The following is a 24,943-nucleotide window of genomic DNA, read 5'->3' as shown; positions in this document are numbered from 1 at the left end:
ACATTCTATGATTGTGGCAAAAACCATGTTAAAAATCAAAATAGATCTTTCTTAAGTAAATAATTTTAAAGTCTCTCTGTACAATGTCATGAGAACTTCTTCTTTTGTTTAATATTACCATGAAAAAACAGCATGTGAAAAAGCAAGTTTTAAATAAACCATATATTCTTTATTTTCACAGCTGGTGGAAGCAGACGTAATTGTCTATTTAATCTCATCTGATACAAATCCTCCATTTATTTTAGCTTCTGATTTTGGATCCTCTTTTTGCGGTGTTTTCTCAACATCTGTCTTTGTTTTGATGTGGCGTCTTCTGTAAAGACGGTAGCCTGAGGATCAATATATGGACAGTATTAAATAAAAGAATTATAAAAATTACCTGAAAAAGATACTGTAGTAACATACATCCATGCAACATTTCTTTCTTTATATTGCTAAAATATTTCAAAACTTCCAGAAAGTCTTTTTAAAGCTATGATTTGATTTTGAAATCCAATTGATTATTTTTATGTCTTCTTGTTTTCTCAATACACATGAAAAGTTAAACTGGTAATAATAATGATAATTATAGTGCTATAACATAAAATTACTATACTTTACCTCCTAAAATTAGTGCTGCAAACAACAGCTGGAAAATGCTGTAGATGAGTGGGAAAGTAAACATGAGTTCAAGTTGTTCAGGAGTGAATGAGAGCTGTACTATGGTGGAACATAGCTGGGTGTTTTGCATGCCTGTTTCCAGAGACACTGTACGACACCTAAAGGGAATAATACAAAGACAGTTGGGAAATAGCATCCAGTGGGTCCAATGCTTTTTACTAATCTGGATAAGCAAAAAATGTAAAGGATAACTAAGAAAATTGTTTTCTTCAGCTGACATAGTCAGCAAAACACTCCACCTATGGCCGGTACCACCAATTATTGGCGGTTCAGCAGCTGTAGAAGACGGTGAACCACCTTCAAGGCACATATGTGGCACTCACTGTCTCTTAGTCTTGCAATGGTGGTCTAAATTGTAGACTGCTGCATTTACATGAGAGGTTTTACTGCAGTTCCAAACCACTTACAAGTCAGGTCTGTTTCACCTGCTTGAAGTGCAAGACATTGGCGCACAAAGGGAAAACATATGAAGGGTTGGAGGAAATGTTATTGTCAGAATCTGTAAATGAATGTGCACGAGAAAAGCTTTGTCTGCACTTAGTATCACAAAAAAGGAGACTTAGTGAATGAGTGACTCTGTAACCTAAATAATGTTTAGAGAGCATTCTCAGCATTGATTAATTGCTGAATAAAATCTTTTTATGCGGTTGAATAAAGGCTGTGCATTACCTGTTCCATGACAGACCAGCTAGGCGAGCCAGAAAGAATCCTAAAGTATATCCAGCTGCTGGAAATATGGTGCCAATGATCCATAATTTTGGTGTGATAACCCAGGAGCCTTTGTAGAGTATTCCCCCAACCACAGCAGTGAGCACGATGAGCACTGCTCCCACAATGGAACCAACCTGTGAAGCAAAAGAAGAGGGATTCAGTCAGAACCACAGAATCACACAGTACTGTACAAATGACACCTCAAGGAAATTCAATGGCAAAAAGCATGGTATCAAACGTGAGTCACTGAAATGTCATGTTAAACACGAAAAGTGTTTACAGCAATTCAAAGCAGTCAGAGAGATGAGATAGTTGCCATTTTAACAAACAGGAGATGTATGATGTACTTCAAGGTGTGACTACAGCTCTAGATCAAGACACAGCTGTAATATGTTTCTATAGCAGATATCTGTAAAACTAGCCTTTTGAAGCCTTGACTATAATTGTACTTAGGGCTGGAGATTAAAAGTAATTTCACAGGTTTGATATGAGTGAGGAATGGTGCACACATTAGAAAAATTTCCCCAGAGTTGTTGAGAAACTGACAGCCTAGTAAGTAGAATACTGCATTTTGCTCCCCACCTTGGTGAATCACTCTGAGGCTTAGTACAGTGTGTGCTAATTAGACACTAGATTGCTAGCGAGCTAGTGCTAGGAAATTATTTGCCAAGTGCAGGGGTAAATCTTTAATGAGGCTAAAAATTCATGCTTGAAAACTGGTTATGAGCTTGTATAGCCCCTTTACATAGACCTGAGCACTGTAGTTGATCTTATTTCTTGTGACTAAATGTACTGAGACCTTTACCACTGCTTGCCTAAAAAAGTTATAGCTCACTCTCTTTTCAATACCCAAGTGGAAGGTCTGCCATTATAGCATATGTTGCCAGGGATCTCAGAGACACACTTCTTAGTCTAAGCTTACGAGGATCTATTCCTCAGCTAAAACATATATTGCCATTGAAGAGGTTCCATCAGTCTTTGGCTGAAACATTTTTAAGAGCACTGAGTGAACAAGTGCTTTTGTTTGGCTGAGCTATTAAACACACGCACTTTGGAAGAAGAAACATGGTCTGGCATGACAAGCTCTTCTTTCACCTGGCACACTGTCTTTGTTCTCTTGTCTGAATTTCTCATGATATAGGCCTTAATCTGACAGCTATGGCTCAATCTTCACTTGGTGCTTCATTGTCCTACACAAAGAAAACTCTCAAGGCTGTGGGCTGCTCACCCACTCAGTAAGAAGGAATGAAATGAGGCTTTGCTGAGAGATCAAGTAGAGTTTCTTCACATGCGAGTACAAGTCCATGCTTTCCCCTCAACTGATTAAATAGAAATAGTAGGATGTGAATGCATTTCAAAATGCAATGTGATAAGCTATCAGTTTCATGAAAATGGATTGACTTAAAAAGACCTTACTTGTGCTCTGTGCTGTCTGAGCCAATAGCAAAGAAGTGATAAGAAAATAGGTAGAAAAACATCCGACCAGAAAAGTTTTCTTTAAGAAAATTTAGATAATATATTTGTTAAATAAGAATGATTAGCAAAGGACAAGAATTCTCAGTACATATGAAAATCTCTTTAAACCTAAATGAAATGTACAGAATAATTAATTTGCCGTCACCCTAGATGTGGCTGAATTATTATTATTATTATTATTATTATTTTGATGAGAACCGTTTTTTGCCAAAATTCCCATATTTTTGATGTAACTGAAACAATCTTGCAAAGATGGCATCCTGTATTTTGTCAATAGTCTTTTAAGGTTTATATAAGAGTTGGAATATTTTATGTTTATTATTTTTTAATAAAGATTGGCTTCACACTCAAAAATTGGATCACAAAAAAATTAGGAAACTCTCTTAAAAGGAGAAAGGCATTTTGATCCAGAACTATTTTATTTTTTATTGTTTTGCAGAGAAAAAACTGCTTTCAGTTCACCTGACTGATTTTCCTTCAATTTCAGTTTACATTATGTACTGAACTCAATTACTAACATAGTTGCAGCCAAAGACAAAAGTAGGTTCTTTAGATAATGATGATTGCTAATAATGCATGCAACTCATGCATGTTTGTGCAGGGGAAAAGCAATACATTTCCAGAGCACCTCATTTGTTTTCTGCTGAAAACTTTCCAGGTCTTTTGAAGTCAAGTACTAATACTATGAATAGCAATGTACTGCTTCAGAGGTCCCACTGTTTCCATAATTTGTCCATAATTGCTTATACTTCAGCCTTATATATCCTACCTTAAGTATGATTTTTGCTTTACTAGGCCACTTGTGGTTGACAAATATTCCCACTGAAACAGGAACTACAAGAGCTACCAGAGAAAGTCCTGTAAAAAAAGAAAAGAGAAGTCAAGACCCTGTATGGTGCAAGAGCTCACCGCAGGACGGGCACCATGATGAGTGACTGTGGGCCTGGAGCAGCCTTTCAGGGGATGTATCTGGTGTGCACACCCTGGAGCACTCATGCACACTCTACCCACACCTGCCTATTTGCTTTTCTATAGACTCTATTATCTTTGGCAGCCTGTTGAAGTAATTGCCATTCTGCTGAGCTACATGCTCATTCACCTGCATCAGAAAGGCAGACAGAAATCTGAGTGTGCTAATCATCACTATCCTGTGATGTGAGTAGCTATATTAAATGTTCATTTTGTCTGCAGGTGTTTTGCTACTGTACCGTATCAGCAACCAGTTTAGAGCTTCTTTTGTTTTGGCCTTCCCCCTCCAGTATTTATTTTGAAAGCACAAGCAACGTATTGGTTTTTTGTTTTTCCCCAAGGACAATGGGAAGTGAAGTTGAAGAATGTGAAAGTGATTCTGCTGGCTTTTAAGATTAGCACAACATGGAACTGCACTTGATAAGCACTAGGGCCACAGCTCTGCAAAGCACTGGAGCATGTATTTCTAAATACTTTAACTATTTTCTCTTTGTAGCTGAATGAGATTTTTGACAGGAAGTCAAATGAAGCCACTCCTGGCAGTGTAGATTGCAGCTTTTCAAAGAGACTCAGCAGCTTTAATCACTTGCTTAATTATCCACGTGTGCCTAAGTATTTTGTCAGATTATGGCCTCAGCATTTAGCTCTTTGCAGGATTGTGTCTTAAAGCTGTTATAAACACTTTCATCCAGAAGAAGCAGCTATTTCTATCTGAATTATTCTATATCCTTATCCCACTACCATGTAGGTCTCAAAGCCATTTGGAAAGAAAAACAAGCACAATCTTGTCATAATTATCTGTACAATATTTATAACGGCTTCAAGTCTTTCTTTGGCAGAGCTGTGGATGATGTGAAGTGATTCTTCATGGGCCTAATGCCCATGGAGATTATCAAAAGGTAGAAAGAGAAATATTTTTAAAAATCTGAGGTGATTTCTTCCTGACTGCAGGATGATGGTATAGGTTGCCCTGAATGGAGGATAGACAGAAGAGAAAGTGCTGTTTCACTGGACTCACCAATGCTGTTATAGGGGAGTACAATTGCATCAGCATCAGTCCACATTTTGGTGTAAATAAAGAGACAAAGTGGCATCATTCCCATTGCAAGCAGCGTGGAGCAAGTTGTCATGCTGATGCTGCAAAGAAATTGGTTACAGTGACAGTTCATCTCATGCTAGCCCATAGTCTTTCTCATTTTCTTATTACCATTTCACACCTTGTGAAAGGTTGTGCAAGAAATGTTGCTGGCTACAGACAATTTATCAGGTTAGAGAAAAGCTAAATGAAAGGAATGGTTTCTGCTGAAAAGAAAAGAACATGAAAAATCAAGGTATTCTGCAGCCACAGAACCATAAATTTTGGTGCAAAGGAGGCAGTCAGACAGATGGCCAGCAGAAAGGTCTGTTGGCAAATATGTCTCCATGCTGCCTTTATTGCTGGTTTCAGAGAGGACAGTAAGCAGGAAATAGGGGCAGAGATGGACATAAAAAGGAGCTTTTAATTATAACAGCAGTTCTAGGGTGTTAAAATTTCACTCTGAAGTCAATAACAGAAATCCATGTAATTGCCTATGATATGTGATAAAATAAAATTCCCTTTTCTGTCTTGTTTTGCTCTAGGCCAAAAAGTAGGTGCTAAGAATTGCTCAGTGAGGCTTAGCATAAGGATTGTTCCTGCATTTTGCAAAGATATTTCTGTTTTCTGTTGTACAAAAAGATGCATTCTGCTACAGGAGCGAAGAAATAGGAAAAGGCAAGACATCTAAAATAAGGAGGAAACTCCTTGTTTTAAGGAATTGGAATTGGAATACAGTGGATAAAATTATGCATGCAAATCTCATTTTTTCTGGTATAAAAATAGAGAGAGAAGGTTCTAGTTAAGAGATTTTGGAAGCTTTCTTCTGAGCCTCACTTCAGATTTCTCTTTATTGTTGCTTGTCCTCAGAAAAGAGACTACTGATCCTGGCCACAAGCTGAGCAGATCCAGAGAAATCTAGAAAAAAATATGCAGAAACCACAGGCATTCATTTTGGTTCTAGTCACTCTCTGCCTTAGAGTCATTGAATAGGAATTTGCAGGAGCCTCTGGTAAAAGAGTCTCCTACTGAGAAAAAGAGTTACAGGCCACAATTAAGGTTTGATGAAGTCCCAAATGGAAAAAAAAAGTCCCTCATGTTTCCTACCTCTGTATTTCCTATATCTTTATACTGTCCCTGAATGTACCTCCTTCTCCAAAATCTGGCCATCCTCTAACCCCAGTCCCTGTTTCCACAGAAGCAGTTGTTTTTGTGAAATATCAAAAGATATCTCTATGAGGAAGCATTAGAGGATATCAGCTGGATTTGATTTACTAAGAAAGATATGAAACATCATACTTCACCTGACTATGATCATAATGCTTATTATAAAACTAATTCCTTCTCCAACTTGTGGTCCATTTGCACAAAGGTTTTGAAGCAGAAGTATAGACATGGTTTGTAATGTAGAATCATAAAATATTAAACTTAAAACCAAAACAATGTCTGATATGATGGGCAGGTTTCTATAATACTGTGGCGGCTCCAGAAACCATCCATACAATTTCCAATGCTATTTCTGTTGAGAAAAGAAGATGCCTGCCTTGACAATCTGCTGTACCTCCTGTATCCTGTGGTCCCTGCATCTTTGTTGCAAAGGTACTGACCAAGAGCCTTTGACCTAAGGTAGAGGTCTTTACCTGAAGAATAACATTTTAAAGGCATTTGCAATTAACTTCACCCTTTGTCATCACCATGGGATAGAAATTCTGTTCATGTTTATAGCATTATAAATCTGGATTTTTAACATTGATTTCATTGAAGCAACTCTGAACACACAGAGCTGACCAAGCATAGTTTAGCTCAGTTTATTCTTTCAGGGAGAGATTAGAACAAAATTTCAGCCTTGTACTCAATATCTTCTCATCTGTGATTTCTTAGACTTGTATTTGTTGAAATTAAGAGTCTTACAGTTCTTAATATCATAGATTTTTCATCTACAATGAGGAAGTCAAGGATTAGCAGAGCTAACCTCATTTATAATTTGAAAGCTGTTTTCTACATTAATACCTGTATGCGACAGAAAAGTTCAATAATTTCAAAGGATGGAAAAAATATTGTACTAAAGCTACAAATTTAACATTATTAGACTTTTTACTCTAGCTCCACATCTTTCATACTTCTACTATTTTTTCTGTTTCTATTTAAGACAGGCATATGATAAATTGGATGAATGCTCTAATTTATTTTGCTCTATAGGAAAGAGAGAAACAATCTTCTTTGTTTTAGACCAAAGTAATCAGGACATAAAAATAAAAAGACAACTTGTTTTTAGAGGCTCTTAGAGTTGATGAACCCCCCATGGAATCTGCATTAAGAGTAGGATTCATTTCTCCTGCGTATTTGATGTCCTAGGCCATGTCAAGTGCCTTACACGTCTGCTTCTAAGTTGATAGCACTTTGTCATTGAGACCATTACACTGCCACAAAGGAGGGTTCTTATTGCTCCCAATATGCAGGGCTGCCTTAAGTAGTGGTTTCTAGCCTGTAAAATATTCCCTCAGTTTGAAGACCTTGCATAAGGTTCCGGGAGTAGAAAGAATTATCACAAGTATTCATTAGAACTAGTATTCATTGAGAAAGTAAATACCTGTCTTTTTATTGTATAGAACAGAAAAGGAGGGAAAATATTTTTCCACAGGAGCTCTTTTCCAAGAAAAGTTTCATAGCTGCTATTTTGTACAGAGGATTCTGGTCCCAGAATCCTATGGTTTTTTTAAAATATTTTCACTACTCAAGATCTTGGGAGAAAGAAAAGTAATTTTAACTTGGGCAAAGTTTTCATAATACATATTATTTTAGTTGTCTTCATAGATGATATTTACTCTAGGATCTGAAGTTTAACAATAAAGATATTTTCTAATGTACACAATTTTCTTGTGATATCTTCTCATGAATTCCCAATGAACTAAGGATATTTGTTATTCTGCTTATATTTACTGCAATTATAGTAACTAACCATCTTTACAAGGAGAAAACACCATGCATGTGCCAGGAAGCTAAGAAAAACATCAGACAGATCAGACAGTCCCTTTCAATGTAAAATTTGCAATGTAAAGAGCCACATGAAGTACTTTGAGAACAGCTGCTCTTACCTTAGGTCCATGTCTCCATCCACCCAGTAGGCAATGACATTGGAGGCTGTGCCCCCTGGACAGCATCCCATGATCATCACCACGACAGCTTGAATAGGAAGGATGCCGAAGGCCAAAGAGAGCAAGAAGGCTGTGAGAGGCATAATTCCAAACTGGCAAAGGAAACCCACAAATATACCCCAGGGTCTTTTTATGTGGCCCAAGAAATTCTTGATTTCCACATTGCAGCCCATGGAGAACATCACCAAAGCCAGCATGATCGTTAGAACAGTACTTAAAACTACGCTCAAAGTTTGATTAAAATTATCTTCTGCCAACACACAAGAGGCGCCATCACAAATAGTAGCATTTGCTGGACAAGCTGTGTAGTTTTCTGCCAAAGGACCAGCATTAAATTGCTGGGAAAGAAAGTTTGTCTGCATTTTGAAGTACAGAACTGCTCACTGTATCCGCAGTAAACTTTCAAGCCTACAGTTGTTTGTCAGTGACTTCTTTTAAACGATCCAGGAAGCAATAAAGTGCAATAAATGCCAGAAAACTCTTACTACTCTTGAAGGGTTTGGCTCAGTGCTGATTCATATAGTTATAAAAGTTGCACTTCTTTGGTACAGTGACCATTAATCATTTATTCATATGGTAATGAGGGATCCCACATGAAGAGAACAGCTGTGTTAATATTTAAGGATGTAAAGGAGGCTTGTAGTGCTGCTAAGACCATAAAATGAGAATCACAAGAGTAAGAGAAAGTTTAGACTTCATTCTTTGAGTTTCTTGCATGTCTTTGGGAGACCTGCTCATGCATGCAGTGTTGCTTGCTGGCAGTACAGGGGTCAGTGCGGGGAGTAACCGACACACAAGAAACCCTGAGCAGAAGTCCTGAGGTATGATTTGAATCTGCAGCTCTTGCTAATGGATGCAACATTCAGCACAACCCACAGGCTCATTTGAATTACATGGAATCTTTGTTTCTGGCAGCATGGAGGTTCAGTGTCCTCCTGACACCTGCCAGGTGCAGCGGGTGCAGTCACACTTTGATCCAGCTTGGAATGGAAGGGGTGGACAGTGAGAGGAGGAGAGTGGGGTGGTAAGGGTGGAGGAGGAAGGAGATATATTCTCTGAGTCAAGCATGGGGAACAGAGAGCAAGGCAGTGAGGCTGGCACACGACTCTGGAGCCATGGCACCCAGCAAGCTGACCACAACCCCTTCCCTGCCACGACACGCTCAGCATCCACGCCAGGGATGACAGTGCAGGCCACCTTTTCTTACCAGGTACAGCACAAAAGTTAGGACACAGGTTTATTGTGCCTGGCTTTGGTATGGCTTGTGCTCTGTCATCCCCATGGCTCAAAAGCAATCTCAAATTTTGAAAAGCTTTTAAAGATTTACCCCTTAGGCTTCCATGAAAATCTGTAAATTTGAATGGTTTTCAGAGGAAGAATCTTAATAATTTTCTTTATCTGTGCTCAAGATTTGTGGCAGAAGTATCTTCAAGTGTAGATCTTAGACTAAAATGGAGTCTGATATGTAAAGTGCAGTTGATGCCCCCAAAAATCCTGATTTTTCAACACAGAAATATTTTTCACTAGAGTAACATGCTAAGCCGTAATTATCTTCAGCAAGCAAGACTCTCACTGGAAATCTCAGCACTTTGTTCTGAACATCAGTGTGTGAAATGATATGAATGATGCAACTTGCTTTTATTTCAAACTTTAAACCTTGAATTGTGTAGGGGGAGCTGACTGCCTTAGAAAGGATTTCCCAGCATGCTCAGATGGCACCTGCTTCTTTACAGAGGGGTCAGCTAAATGGCTGTATCTCAGGCACTGCTGGGTGCCTGATGGGATAATGTCAGAGTAGCTTTATCCTCCCAAGCAGCTGGCAACTCCTACCCTGTGATTAGTGCCACATCTGTGTGACTAGGATATGTCTAACAGAACAACAAGTAAGGTAATAAGGAGCAGTTGAAAGGAAAAGAAAGCCACAAGATCTGAGTTTGGCAGAAAAACTTATTCTCCTTTTTATGGTAGCTTTCAAACGGAATGCTTTAGGAGATTTTACTTTTCAATCCAAATATTTTAAAGGGCTAGTAAGGTTTTTAAAGCCATATTAATAATGCTGTATTAATATTTTCTATAAAACCTCTATCAGAATTTTGATTTGTGCTTGAACTTGTTTCTTTTTGAAACTAAAATATTTTTACAAGCGTCTTGAAATCTCCAGCAAACCTTTGGGCCAGGGGCAGCTTTCCTAGTCCTGTAAGTGTCTGGTATGCTGTGGAAACCCAGAGTGAGTAGTTTGGGAGAGGAGGTGAGGCTTAGAGCGGCTGTTTCTCAGCAGAGCGTCATGCAGGGGTGTGCTTTTACCTCCTCTGTCTGCTTGCAGACCCTTTGACTGGGTGCTGCAGGGGTGCTTGATGCTGTATCCCCAGACACAGCACAGATGAAATGTCCCTGGTTTGGGTCTCCAGCCTCTGCAGCTGTCATTTTGGACTTTGATTTCTATGAACAGTGTGTAGGTGGAGATTTTCATGCACAGGTTTTGTGTTTAGCTAAGGACAAACAGTACATCAGCTACTCACCAGTGTGGCCTTGTGGAGCAGAAAGTTGTGTAAAATTAACCTGTATTTAACTGATAGCTTTGCCTTTGTTTTTTCCCCTCTATTTCAAAAGGGATGATAACAAGTCATTATTTCAGCAGCTAGCATTTAGATCACAAAAATACTCTCTGGAAACAGAAGAGAGTCCTTCTGAATTCAACTTATTATTAGGCTGACATTACCACAATAAAGCACAGATGGGAATTTCTGTATCAAGCAGTCCTCCTGTGTTAGGAAACTAAAACCTTATCTAAGACATTGAAATATTTACAGACAGTTAAAAACTTGGCATGCTGCAGGAGGTAGGGTATTACTGAGTAGGCAGGTGTGTCTCTCAGGAGTGCTGGATTTCAAACATTCCTTTAAGTCTCTTTTGCTTTTCAAAATGTACTTCTGGGATTTAATCCATTTGCATGGATTAAATGCAGGCTAGTGGGAGACATCCTCAAGGAAAGCAGCAATTCAGAGATGGTTTTCAGAGATACTTAGCTGTATGCCTTCTGTTTCACTGGCTGTTTTCCACTCAAGTTATGCTGCTAAACTGGTAAGATGGACTATGTACTGCTCTGTGAACCTAGCTGGCATCTTTTGCCTGGACATGTTCACGTGTTAGCCAGGGTGATTTTAAGCATTTCACATTGACATTTACAGAAGGAAGGAGCAGTGCAGTGAACTTGGTGGCATTTTGGTGATGATTAACATACCCAGACACTGTCAGCATACATCAAAAATGAGAAAAATCAATGCTCAACTAGAGAAATACCAAACAAAATGTATATTTGCATCACAAACTGCAATACTATGATTTTTCTTCTTGAATTTTTGCAGCGATGAGGCTCCCAGCTTATTCAAGTGAGTTTAGTGTCACTTCAGCAAACAAATCCAGGTAGGTAGAACTTGTAAGGATCTGTTCCTGTGCTGACAATTAGGTAATTGATTTATCCATTAACTCAGGCAGTTATAAAACAACAATAGCAGTAAGTGCATATAGAAGCCTGCACTGGGAGAGGCTATTTAACTGTTTGTCTTTTAAGGCTGTCTGGTGCTTATTCCTGTGATGTTTCTCTTAATGAGACTTATGAATCTTCCCTGTCTGCTTAATTCAGACTCTGAGATGCTTCTTAGTATATTTATGTCTTGGTTAGAAGAATCTTTGCTTTCAGATAATTGATTACCTAAAGTCAATTCTAAAGTCAATTACCTGCTTTTTACCACTGTCATAGGGTGACTTTATGATCTGTATCCCCAGTTGACTGTTCTGTTTATGCTAGATATTTTATATGTATATATATAAAATATTATATATATATTATTTGTCCCAAATTTGCCCTAAACCAGGACAACCACCATGTTTGAAAGAGAGATAGCAGCTGTACCTAGTATTTCTGACCTTGTTTATAACTTTAAACTATAGTACATATATTTCCAGCTATAGATGGAAGATTTTTTTCATTTGTTAAAATTTTACTGTACTGGAAGCTTATAGAAGGCATTAAGAAAATAAAATCATGCAATAGAAGGAGAGAAAGTGATGACATCAAAATACATCTAGCTTGGGATAGCTTCCTATCAAAGTCTTCTGCAAAGTTAACTTACAGTATCTTTACATTTACATTTTTACATTTCATGACTGGTGCAGACATCTAGAGACTGCCTGTTGGACCCTTGAGCTGAGTTTCAAAAGAAACATTGGGGGCACAGGTATTGAATTCAGCTGGGAAAAAAAGCCTGATGTACATACATACTCAGATTACAGGCAAATTTTTCTGGCTGGTGTGCTGATTCTGAGAGAATCACCTTGCAATCATGGCTGGATTCCCGCACAGAATAAGTGATTGGCTGGAGGGATAGGGTTTTGCTATGATTTGTCAGAACTCTGATTATTGTACAAGGAGAAATCTATAGTGCTTCTACATTTCCTGACACAACTCAGACTTCCCAATCCAAATCGTGTTTTAAAGTGCTCCTCTTAAGTAGCCAAATGTGAGAGTTTTCAGCAGAACATAACAAAAGTTTAGTTATAACACAAATGCATGGAAGAGAATGCAAAGGCCTGAGACTTTGCTCTTTTCTGGTAGATGTATGAGGGGAAATCCACATTTCACATGTTCAGTAAGGACTGGCTGCTGTGAGACAAACAGCAACAGACTGCCAAAAGCATAAGGTAGCCTTCTGACTGCCAAAATGTAAGAGTGACTTCTGACATTGATTAAAAAAGCTGAAAGTTAGATAATTTCATAAGAAATCAAAGAAGTTTGTCCTGCTACCAGGTATAAAAGTGTAAGTTCTTGAATGATTCTATTGTATTGGAATCCCTTAATAAAAACATGTTTTCATGTTCTTCACCAAGGACTAGCTTTGGTCTTTGCGGGTTAACACACCACAGAAATATTTCAGTACCCGTCCTTTTAAAGTTGTAATTTTAATTTGTAGTATGGCTTAATTGGGATAAATAGCCAAAAAATATAGATGCATAAATTCTAGATCAAAGGTCTGATTGATTTTCATTCTACAAGGTTAAGGAAAAATAAAATTATTATAGGAATTTTATTTTATAGGAACCAAAATTGGCTCTGATAATTTTCATCAGAAGCGGAAACCACTTATACTGTTTCTTCTTTGCTATTATGTTGGTTTATTACATTTAACTCCTGACAAGGAGTAGGAAACCAGTGTTATGGCCTGCAATTCCAATGGCGTTTCCCACCATTGTCAAACTCTAGAACCTGGCAGACTCTTTAAAAATTTTCATTTAGATAATTGATAAATTAATTTGATATTTTTTCTTTAACTGAAATAATAATTATAAAATCACCTAATGTTTCTCTCTGTTGTTTTGAGAGATAAAGATAGAGCAGAGAAAGCAGAGAATTACAGTAGAATACAATTGATAATAAGTGAAAAATGCTCATTAATTAATTCACCTGTTAGTGGATGGGACATGGCTTATCAAGGAATAAGCATGACAGGAGCAGATTAGTAGATCAAAGCACTTAGTGCTGGGGACTTGAAAATTTCCCTATGTCTAATCTGGATATTTTACTTCAGCATGGTTTAGTCTCCCTGATTTAGGTGTCACTAAAATATGTACTTTGAAATGGTCTGAAAGATCAGTCATGGGTATAAATTCATACATCCCTGGTAGTGGATCACATCTGCAAATGTGCAGTGGCCTTTTTGGCTTAGTTATAAAACATTAAACAAAACCAGTTAGCACACCTCAAAATCTCTCTGCTAAACAACCTGGCACATGGTAAATGGGAACAACTTGGGGATTTATTTCAACATTGCTCTAGGGCTCCAGATCAAAACTACAAAGGGAATGCAACCCTGCGTTATCCATGCCATCTGCACTGGGTTGGTTGGTGGGCCCTGAGCTGTGGGAGTTGTGTTTCCTGCAGGGACATAGTTGGGGGGATATCCTAGGGGCATTAAAAATACCATTGCATACATATATTTAAACTGCTGAGCCCCAGCCTAGATAGCTGAGCTGAACAAAGTGAATTGTGCCTGATCTTCCTGATGTTGTCTGCTGAGAATAAGGTAAGGCTCATGTGAGCAGCTCTGAATCAGATGGCTACACTGGGGATGTTGAGAGCCAGGTTTTGTAGAGCACATCCTTTAATGAACACAAACCAAGAAATTTGTGAAGAAGAAGTGTTACTGAGTTCCTGCTTTTAGCTTGTCTAGAAATTTGAAAAGGAACAGAAAGTCAAGGGGCTGGAATTGTTTCAGGTAAGTGCTGAGCAGCACTTCTGGGAATGAGAAAAAGATTTTCTCATTTTTATAAAGGGGAGGAGATGCAAAAGTAAAGTTGTGCAGATTTTTTGGGTTTTGGTTTAGGTTTTTACATTTGTTTTTGGTTTTGTTTCTTTGTTTTGATCTTTTTATCCCCATTATTTAACAGCTGTTTTGCTTTGAATTCAGGCTTTCATAATGAACACAAACAGATTCATTAAGTGACAAGGTTAGGCCCCCTTCTCAAAACCGGGCTGATCTCTGTGTACATGACATAGGCAGTTCTTTAGCATTTCTTTTTCTTACTTACAGCAGAGATGTGAACTAAGAACTCCCACAGACCATATTGGGAGCTGCTGGACTCAGACTGTCTTCAGGTGGGCACCTTCAGAGGTCTGAGCTGGGACCCATATATACCATCTCTTTCTTTGGCACCCTAATTACAAGGTACTATTTTCACCTTCTGCAGATTCACAGAAAGTCTTGAGTCATGTAGGAATACAATTTTCTCATAAATATAAAAGAGTAATCTCTTCATTAAAACTATCTGAAGTCCACGTGAAGTAAAAGCCAGCAAGATATAACTAATGTTGACTTTAAAGCTTTCTGACTGCATATGTTGAGGTGTGGTGAGGTGCGAGGGAGGGGAATCAGATAATGGCAGCTGTTACAAGTTTAAGATCCCACTTCTGCTAGATGCTGTGCAGGGCCATAGTGAGCACTGCTTCTCACCACTTTTGAGTTTTTTCTTTTTGTGGTGACATTTCTCATCTTCCTTCAACATATGGAATATGCCAGCATTATAGGCACTTCAGAAATGAAGAAAAATAAAAATGGAAAAGAATACCCTTTACATATATAAATTATATACAACAAGACACTAGTTCTGAAAAACCAGTCTAAAACTATCGTCCTCTTCTCAGGGAAGAAATATTATCTGATGTTCATCTTGACAGAATTTTAACTTGCTTAGGACATCCATTTTTTATACAGTGGGTAATACTTGTTGGGACTGCATAGGACTTTTAAATTTTTGGCTTTGAGAAGACCAATTTCAGCATCTTTGGCTGTTTGCTTTCAGGATGCCTTTTATCACCAGGAGACACCATTTTAGAAGTATTTGAGATTTGACTTGATATGTATAAGGTGAAACATGATGATGATGCATTCAAGAGTGCTGTGTAGGTGCAACTTTATCTGGGAGCTCCTGGGTTCTTAGGACTTGGGAAATTTGGGCCACCTGCCTGCATGGCAGAAACTTCAGTGATGCAGTTTTGAAAATTTTTACAGATAGCTCTCTGGTTGTAGGAGTTGAAAGTACTGAGGATGAAAGTGCCCTGGTTCTGGTGTATTGTAGTGCTGAGGATGAGTGGACAGGTACAGCCTCTGTGTGAGTGTCTGTATCATAGAATTGTTCATAGAAGAGTTAAGTTTAGAAAAGACCTCTAAGAAAATCAAGTCCAGCTGTGCCATGGGCTTGTGTAAATGAAAGCATAATTCTTAATTGAGGCTTGGAGCTATACAAATAGAATAGATGATAGTATTGAAGTTTCATTATTTAATAGAATCTGAGTAACATTTTGGGTTTTCAGTAAGCCCTTTGGGTTAACAACTTACAGGTCACAACACTGAACCTGTGGCCTTTGGGAGCTAGGAGAATCCAGTCTTAGATGCTTGATCCTCATGCAACATCCTTTAAAATGGGTGATCTCACAAAAGCAATGGAGCAGAACGGGAGTTGTGCACAGCAATTGGTCAAAAAAGCCAGGGGATGGATCTGTGACTGGCACCAGATGCTCTTTGCACTGCCTCCTGAAATACAAGAACTGCAGGATGATCTGGAGCCCAAGTTCCTTTTTCCCTGAACCCTGTTTCATCATGACCTCTCTCTATCCTAGTCAATACTTGATTCTGTGGGCAGGCTGAGGGAGTGCTGGCCTGGAGCAGCCTGCAGGCTGTGCTCAGAGAATTTTGCAGATAGTTTGCCTGGGACCTGCTTGATGCACCCTCAGGTCCCTCTGGGCAGAAAGAGCAATTTAAAATCTGCTACCCCTTCAGCTCACATCAGTTTTTTTAACCAGTGGGTGAAGAAAAAAAAAAAAAAAGCAGATATGCCAGACACTTTCTGCATGCTCCTACACCTTGGCTGTGCTTTGTGCCTGTTGGTAATGTCAGGAGCTGGGGCACAGTCAGGCGTAAATGACAGCTCAGAGAAAGCCTGAGGATCTCACCTGGTGTCAGGCTCCTGCAGCGGAAAACTGTTAGTACAAGACCCACAGCTCTTCTTGAAGCTTGCTGGTGCAGGTAGCTGATCTGAAAATGCTTGTCAGCATTATTTCCATCAGTTCTATTCTGGAATTATTTATAGGAAAATATAATCTGCATCTGGTTGCTTTCATTTCGGACACAGCTGAATGTCTCCTATTTGGAATATAATAAATCAAAAAGGTGTATTGATTTCTTCCTTACAAAAAAAGTTATTTATATATGAATATGTAAAAATAAACACATGTAAACCACTACATATATACTTTTGTACATAAAGTATATACAACAAAAAAAAAATTAGTGAATATAGGTGTGGAGGTGGTTTGGCATTTCTGGTGAGAGAGCACCTGTGCTTTCTGAGAATTTCCATGTAAATGAAGTGACTCCTCTAAAAACTTTCCCAGCCTTCTTCATTAAATGACAACATACTTAAGCAATTACGTTTTTTTCTGCTGCTGAAATAAGTTTAGGCAGTATTAGATTGTTTTTACATCAAGATCTTCAGTAGATATTTAAGTAATATCTATTTCCTCTTCGTGAGGATTCTGTGATCAGTCAAAAACCTGGTGACCTACTGACAAGTAGCATTAACTAGGAAGAAAAATCTCATGCTATTTTTAATACATTATCAGAAATGAGAACATGTAATCTATAAACTTTGTTTCAGCATTTTTAGTGATTCTTGAGTGTGACTCAGTTTGCAAATTTAAATATGTGATTATTTACATACCTACTATTCCAATTAAAAATGTTTGAAACACCTTTGAAGTTCCAGCTTTGAAAAGGTGCTTTTAGAATGTCCAGGTATTAACTAGAGGAACTTATTTTCCTTGCCTGCTGACCCCTGGACACTTAGACTATGCTTTAGTGGTGTTGAGTTCTCATTTTTGAGGTTTGGAAATGCCCTTAAAATGAGAATTAGAATTCATTTTCTATGCACTCATGCATGGAAAAAGACATCAAGTTGTGACTTCAATGAAATCAATGAGTTGGTGACAAAACCCAGTTATCTGTTCACAGTGTTATCTCTGAAAACCTTTCAAATGAGTTTTAAACAATAGTGCATGGGCACAAAATGCTAATGTAGATGTGGCTTTTGCAACAGTCAGGAATACAAAATTGATGAGTGGGACTCATTACAAAAAAATGGGACAGTGCCATACCAATGTATTAAAATTTTAAAAAATGTATTAACCCTCTTTTAAAGTAGTTCATGTACTTTATACCAAATAACAAAGTTATGGTCCAAAAGTGTGTGCATTCAACTTTCCCACAGTTTTTTTTTTATTTCCTTTTTTCGACCAATCTGACCTGGAGGTATCTTGAAGTAGAAATCCAAATATTGAAAAAAAAAGGACTTAAGAGTACAAAGTAGATCCTTGGAGACTTAGTAATACCATTAGTGGACAAGATGAAATAAAAAAAACAAGTCCAATTTAAGCATGCAGCCTGCTGGAGTCCATTTACATTATAAAATATTTCTCAGAAGTACATATTTTTTTAAATAGGAAAAAAAACCCCTCTACAGTAAATGATAGCAAAAAGTCTAAATTTTTTAGGTCACTCAAGAATATAGCCAGGGAAAAAAAATAGGAGAACTTCAGGTTTAGTACCAGCATCTGAACCAATGCCTTTTATTTTTCCTCTCTTGAGAACAGCTGCTATTTCTGTAGCTTTTATGTGGAGGAAAACCTCTGTCAGATGGCCACTTTATGCATCTAACGTGTATGTGTGTTCCCTGGAGGAAATGTCCTGCCCTGGTCCCTCTGCAGGGACAGAGGTGCAAGGCCAGGCATGGGTGATGCTTTTTGAGGCAAGTACACTCTGCAGTGATGATGGGGAACCACACTGTGCTCTGACCAAGACAATAATGAGCTCACTAAAGTAACTCACAAATCTCACAGCTCAAATCTTTCTTTGGCTGAGTTTCTGTGTGTGTTATTTGTTAGCTACACATTGACCTTGAGATCTGATATATGCTGAGCATGTGGGGAAGATAGACCTTTATCTCTTTAACTTGCTTTGTCTTTGGGATCTAACACCTCCTTTGATCACTAGCAAGAATGAAAAATATTTCTCATTAGTTTTATAGATTTCTAGAAAGAAATCTTTTAAAAGCAGTCTCTGAAGTAGGAGGTAGATAATGTTTATACATGCTTCAGGGACAAAATGTTTCTGTCTGAATGAAAGCACCTATATTCAGTTAAGCCTGGGTATGGCAGAGACCATGACATGCCAAATAAGAGACTTGCTAGCAACAGCATTATGTGGAAATTGAAGAATATTTATTTAATTGAAAGATAGAATACTCCTTCGTAAGGAAATCTCCTTTCTTCACATCCAGCGTGTCATCAGCAGTTCTTATACAATATTAATTGTCTCCTGATTCTGTGAAGGAGTGAATGAGTAGTCTGAAGGTCTTCTTTTGTTTTCAGAGCTGCTTGCACTTGTGTTATCAGCTCTGAACACACCTGAGCAAATGGGGCTTGCTGAGATGTTTGATAGGCAGAACTTTCCAGGAATCCAATGGTCCTACTGTTGCCCTCTGTGATTGCCCTTGGTGGGACAATAGTGACAAAGACACACAGACAATGATTAATGCCTCATCCCCTGAGACCTTTTTCCATCTGATATTCCCGTTGTGTCTGGTCTGGGATATTTTTGCACAGTGAAGAGAGGGGAGACAAGATAGGAAGGAATTACTTTACATGTGAATGAGAAGTTTCCCTTTTCTGGCTCCTAGAAATGAGACCCTCCCTTAGTGGCTGCAGCTCCACACGCATTTAACTGCTTGCCAGCCAGGCAGCTCTCTGAGCCAGAGGCTGACTGTTCTCCTCTACAGGCTTTTCAATTCATTACTGCAAACTACATAAGGAGGACAGTTTAACCCTTGGGTTTTGTCAGTTTAATGAGAAACCTGGTAAGCCATCTTGTCCCTTACCTTATTTCTTTAAAATTTTTTATTTACTCTTTTTGCACGGGAGGGGTATCTCTGGTACACAGCACAGTGGGAAAGATCCAGCTGGAGTTGAGGGGTTACCAGTGAAAATGTTGGTGAAGTTGAACTGATCAGGAGACGGTAATTACAGAAGGGTTTTCTCAAAAGATGTGGAGGCTTTCCTTTTTAGGCTTGACAAGGAGCATAAAGAGTAAGCAAGATAAATAAATTGATAATGCCCAGGATTTCCTTTTCTAAGTGCTTTTTACCCTGCACAAGTAACAGCAAAAATCTTTTAAATAAAATAACCTAATTCAGTTAGCTATTTCTTCTGGTTTGAGACTGCCTTTTCCAGTGCAGACACTTTAGTATGAACAGCCTGTTCATACCACATTCATTGATTCTTCAGCAGTTCAACTTAAATCGGTATGTCTATCCATGCTGTCATTATTGAGGAATATATCTCCAGGGAGAGTAATTTTTACCTCAGGTTAAGGAATAGAGTATACTCAAAAGCTGCCTGTTAGCTTGTCATTATCCATGCCTTCTGCTGCTTAGTGCTTGCTCATGTTTTACTCAGACCCTTGAAGCCCCTTTGTTTTTCTGATTTCTGCGGTAACACTAGATCTTTTCACAAAGTTCAGACTTGCAGCTGTATTACTTTTTCCAAATTGCTGCTAAACTTTCAGAACTGTGATGGCCTTGTGCCTTCAACCTAGCCTGATTAGCGTATAAGAAATTAAAGAAATAGACTTTAAATCCCTCAGAAAGTTACATGGAGCGTATGGAAGGGCAATAACTGAGGAGATCTGTTAATGATCCTCTACCCTGTTCAGCTCAAACCACGGGTGTGCTCAGCCTTTACCTGTGTGGGAAACTACTTAAGCCAAGGCCGTGCAAGGAACTTATACAGAGAGTGGAAATATTCACAAACTAGGGGAAGAAAATAAAAAGCATTTGTTAATATACTGGCACAGTCAACCTTAGGAGACTCAGACTTAATCTCCTAAATTGTAGGTAAGGGTAAGTAAACAGCATTCCCACAGGTAATTATCCATTACATATTTTGAAACTTGGCAATAGAGTACTTAATTACTTCTAGGGCAGGGCAAGCTCACTTATTTAGCTAATATATATTTATTATTATTGGCCCCTGTAATCACTGTAAGTGACACAAATGTCCTGACTAAATGATGTTTGAATTAAGCACCATGACGTCTGCAGCAGCCCATCAAACTTAAAGGTGCAACTGATTACCAGAAATAGTTTGATATTTAGCTTTCACATTGAGCAATAGTGGACAGCAAGAAATGGAAACGCAGTGATCAAACAACACAGTGAAAGAGACACTGTTCAATCCCAAGGCCTTCTGACTGCCCCAGAAGGCTTAGACCTTGAGGGGGGCATGTGGTAGGATTCTATATGTATCCAGATGAACACTTCTAACATGTGGAAATTCCAGGTTTTAGTTTACCAACATGGCGTCTGTTGATAAAATGTGTTGGCAAAATGTCCATAGGTGTAATTTGTAGATTATATTGCAGCCTTTAATGGCATGTTCAATAATATTTTGTTAAATCCACATGGTGGTTGTACATTTTCTGTGACTGGGATAAGTAGGCTGGAAGTCTGGACCACTTGAACATATCACATTCATATCTTGTGGTAAGAGACGTGACAGCAAAAGGAGCCAACTGGTCTTGTGATAAAATTTAGAAAGTTATCAGCTGTAGGAAGGAAGACATCCTAAACAAGTGCTCAGGCTGAACAAGATAAATACTTTAGCAGCCTCCTTTTACACTTGTCATAAAAAGGTAATGGCAATATTATCTAGTAGTTTATCTTGTTCAAAGTAGCTTCTTTCAAGCTCCAAAGCAGTTCGTGGACCCAGTGTCAGATTGAAACCACTGCTCTGTAGCAAAGTTGTCTGTGTCTCAAAGCACCTTACCTCCTGAGAGAATCACAAATCCAAATTTTTGCAACTGAGCATGATGATGTTCAGGGAACAGATTAGCTCAAGATATCTACTTTACAAGGAAATGGACTTTGTAGAGGTAGAAAATGTAACAGGAAGCTTGGCTGGGGCTTTTTTAATCTTGGAAAATGTGGTCACCCAAGGCAGTGTGAAGGCGTTGTGTGACTGGTGTCACTGAGCTGTGGAGGAGGACGAGAAGGAGACTGAGGAGAGCTTATCTGGAGGCTGTTTGTTGCTTCTTGTGTACTGACATAGCTAAGCTAGTAGCTCTTGATTTTTGTGGTCTGTCCAAGTTGGTGTTTGCTCTTTTTATTTTTTATTACTTTTGTCCCATTGATGTTATTTATGAACCTGTCAGTCAGTTAGTTCTAAGGACTTAAAAGTTATTTTTAAACCGTGTGGAGTGCTGTTTTCTGTCTAGCTTCTAGTCTAGACACTTTCCCTTCCCATCTGGTACAGCAAGAAGAGTCTGCCTATTCACCAGAGACTTCTAAATCATTGTGTCAAAATTTTAGCTCAGGAAAAGAAGAAATGAGTAAAAGTGAGTTTAACTGATCATGCTTTTTTGGTTATTAAAAAGTGAAACCCTTTTTCTTGTGAGAAAAGACTATTCTCTGGAAAACTGACCTTTTGGAGACTGACCTTTTGGAACTTCTCATCCCACTACTCCACCTCCACACCCCTCCAAGGTGCTCAGCAATGCACGAAAGTGATGCCTCCCAAAGGCACAAACAAGGATCCCCTCATCACCTGTGCTATACAGCTTTGCAGAAGCTAGTTGTTGGGGGTTTTTTCATGTAACTTCTAATACCAAATCAACACTTTGTCATGGAGGTAAAACTGCAATCCTGTCTTGAATCCAAATAAAAAATATCGCTGCCTTCTGACATTTTCCCACACTATATTACTGGTCTCTACAGTTCTGTCCCTTTGTCTTAGATCCTGGTGAAATTTAAAGTGCTGGAGAAACATGCTTACTCTATGGACTCTGAGATGAAAGAGGAGTTCCTGGAGAATGTGTTTCGGTTTAATTTCTGGCATTAGTTTCTGCATACAATAATTTTGATTCCGAGTGCTATGAAAAAAGTTTCAGGGAAATTATTCAATCTGTTTTTCAGTTTATGAACTTCATTATTTCTGCAACATTAGGCTAATTTTGTGAATATTTGATTGTGGCCAAACCTGCAATAGTGACTGGACAGTTGATCTTGACTTTTGTTATGGTGTGAATTATGTTACTGATTTTTTAATTTTTCTTCTGTATGACAGATCAGTAATGCCTAACTGTAAAAAATATTCCATTGATATTTTTTATTCTTAGAGTTCTTATTACTGAAGAATTAACCTCATAGTCCTGCACATTTACCCTTGACTGCTCTCATTATATAAAATGCCTGAATTTAAGAGCTGAAGGACACGTGAAAGGCAACTTAGTCTTATGGAAGGTAGAAGTTTTACATTTTTGGTTTCTACTCTATTATCGAACAATATGTTAAAAGACTGTCAAACATCTGCCAGTCATAACAAATAAAGAAAGCAACATTGCTCTCAGAGGTATCAATTATGGAAAAGATAAGCAGTCGGAAAAAAATTCCATTTATTTGCAAGAGGAATCAAAAGAATAAAGCAACCTGGCAAATAACAATTTAGGTCTATTAACAATTCTGTCTGGCTCCACAAAGTATCATAATTTTGGTAATGATGACAAAAAGAAAAACTAATGCAAGTTTATGTCAAATGCTCTCTTGAATTGCTGAATTGCTTTGTCCTTCTCAAAAATATAAGCCTAAGACCTTGCATGTGTATAAAATTTTGAAACAATCAATCACAGAAACAGCATCTGATTGCAGAAAACATTATTTCAAAATCGATTTGTCATGCTCCTATATGGATTTAGTGCCTTCCTTTTTTTGACATTTCTCATTTGCTAAATGCAGGAGTGCTACTGTAATTTCTCTGCGCTGTGTTATAAATTAGAAGACTGGAATGTAAAACTTTCTTTGTTTTTGAATTTGTCTTGGTCATGGAATTATTTGGTTACTTTTTTTTTCTCCTCTAACTTATAGATTTATTTTGTGGTGCCTTAGAATTAGGCTGTCTGATTACCACGTGAAAATCATTTGTGACATCCCATCACAGAAAATCCTTGGGAATGGCTTTGGCAACATGATCAGTTTTTAAGACTTGCTTGCTGAGAAGAAATAGATGGATGCTACTTGTATTGTTAAATTTGACAAAGGAGAGAATTGGATTTTGCAGCAGCTCTGTTCAGTTACTACACTTAAAGACATGCTGGTTTATGCCCCTTTTTAAAAGTACTTATTTGGTGAAAATTGCTTCATAACACAAATGTGTTCAGTGAACTGGATGCATGTTGTTTTGAACAAGATATGTAGTATTGTCATAGGCCAGTGGTTATCATGTTCCTGGAAATATTCAGCTTTTATTTAAGAATCAGCACTCAGATTTCCTAGAGAAATTTGAAACAGTGAAAAATACTAATGTTGAAACTGTCTGATTCATACAGCTTAAGTTTCTAAATTTTTCTATCATTGATGCAAGAACCTGAGTCCTTTAAATTTTCCTTTGTATCAAAAATGTATGGAGATTGTTTGCTCCAAAAGTTTTTGATATTAGTTAAAATACATATATTTCAGCCTAGAAAGTTGTTCAAGGATTGTGATATTGCAATGCCTAATAATTAAATTGAAGTAGTTAGTAATTTTACTTCCCCTCAGCCATGATGTGTATCTGGCATTATTTCAGAGTTACCATTGGAGCCACATTCTTGAGGAGTGTTTGCTAATGACTGTTTAAATTTGGCACAGAGATAACCTAAATATCTGTTTTTTTTTTTTTTTCCACATCTTTCTGGGTTGTTTTTGTTTTGTTTTGGCTTTTTAATAGAGGTTTTTATGCTGAGAAGTCCTTATTATTGTTATTTACTGTAATTTAGAAATGCCCCAAAATAGCACTCTTCTTTCCAGGTATCCTGTCAGGAATTTTGTGCTATCACTCTATGCTGATAAAACTTTTAAAACCCTCTCTCTGTGGATGGGTGAAATAGGATTGAGAAACAGTTCCACCTCCCCGTCTCTATTTGCCCTTCTGCACTCATCCATTCAGTAGCACAGAGGCTTTCAGGATTCCTTCCAGCTAACAGAGGGGATGGATTCTGAGGGAGCACATGCTTAGAAAATTAGTAAGGATGGCTTTAGTTTTGATTTTGGGTAACTTTTTCTTAGCTGCCCAAATGAATCAGCTAAATTTCTGAGCAAAGTAAAACTCCAAGCAGTCTGTTTTGGACTCCATCCCAGGCAGACCTATTCAGTCATCCACTTAATTGCTAGTGCATCTTCATTTATATACCTCTATTGATTTTAATCTCTGATGATTTATACAGTACCATAAACAGGTAACAAGCCAAAGCAATGGCATTTC

At 38.1% G+C, this 24,943-nt stretch overlaps 1 protein-coding gene across 1 annotated transcript; it reads right to left on the bottom strand.

The window, feature by feature from the left end:
- Positions 1–204: 204 nt before the first annotated feature.
- On the bottom strand, positions 205–8,408 carry SLC10A2 (solute carrier family 10 member 2). Its single transcript, XM_064735348.1, has 6 exons — positions 7,987–8,408; positions 4,835–4,953; positions 3,617–3,705; positions 1,330–1,505; positions 601–758; positions 205–329 (listed from the first exon to the last, which is right to left on the bottom strand). Exons 1-6 carry the CDS (start codon positions 8,406–8,408, stop codon positions 205–207), a joined length of 1,089 nt encoding a protein of 362 aa, XP_064591418.1.
- Positions 8,409–24,943: the final 16,535 nt, after the last annotated feature.

Source organism: Zonotrichia leucophrys, chromosome 1 (assembly GCF_028769735.1).
Source record: "Zonotrichia leucophrys gambelii isolate GWCS_2022_RI chromosome 1, RI_Zleu_2.0, whole genome shotgun sequence".
Taxonomy (NCBI): domain Eukaryota; kingdom Metazoa; phylum Chordata; class Aves; order Passeriformes; family Passerellidae; genus Zonotrichia; species Zonotrichia leucophrys.
The sequence above is the reverse complement of the archived record's forward strand: the minus strand, read 5'-3'. Positions and strand labels throughout refer to the sequence as shown.

Excerpts from the sequence above, each read along its gene's own strand:
- SLC10A2 (XM_064735348.1), bottom strand. The coding sequence starts at position 8,408 with ATGCAGACAAACTTTCTTTCCCAGCAATTTAATGCTGGTCCTTTGGCA. Across the intron at positions 4,954-7,986 it reads GATGGAGACATGGACCTAAG|CATCAGCATGACAACTTGCT; the intron begins GTAAGAGCAGCT and ends ATTTCTTTGCAG. Across the intron at positions 759-1,329 it reads GCTGGTCTGTCATGGAACAG|GTGTCGTACAGTGTCTCTGG; the intron begins GTAATGCACAGC and ends TATTCCCTTTAG.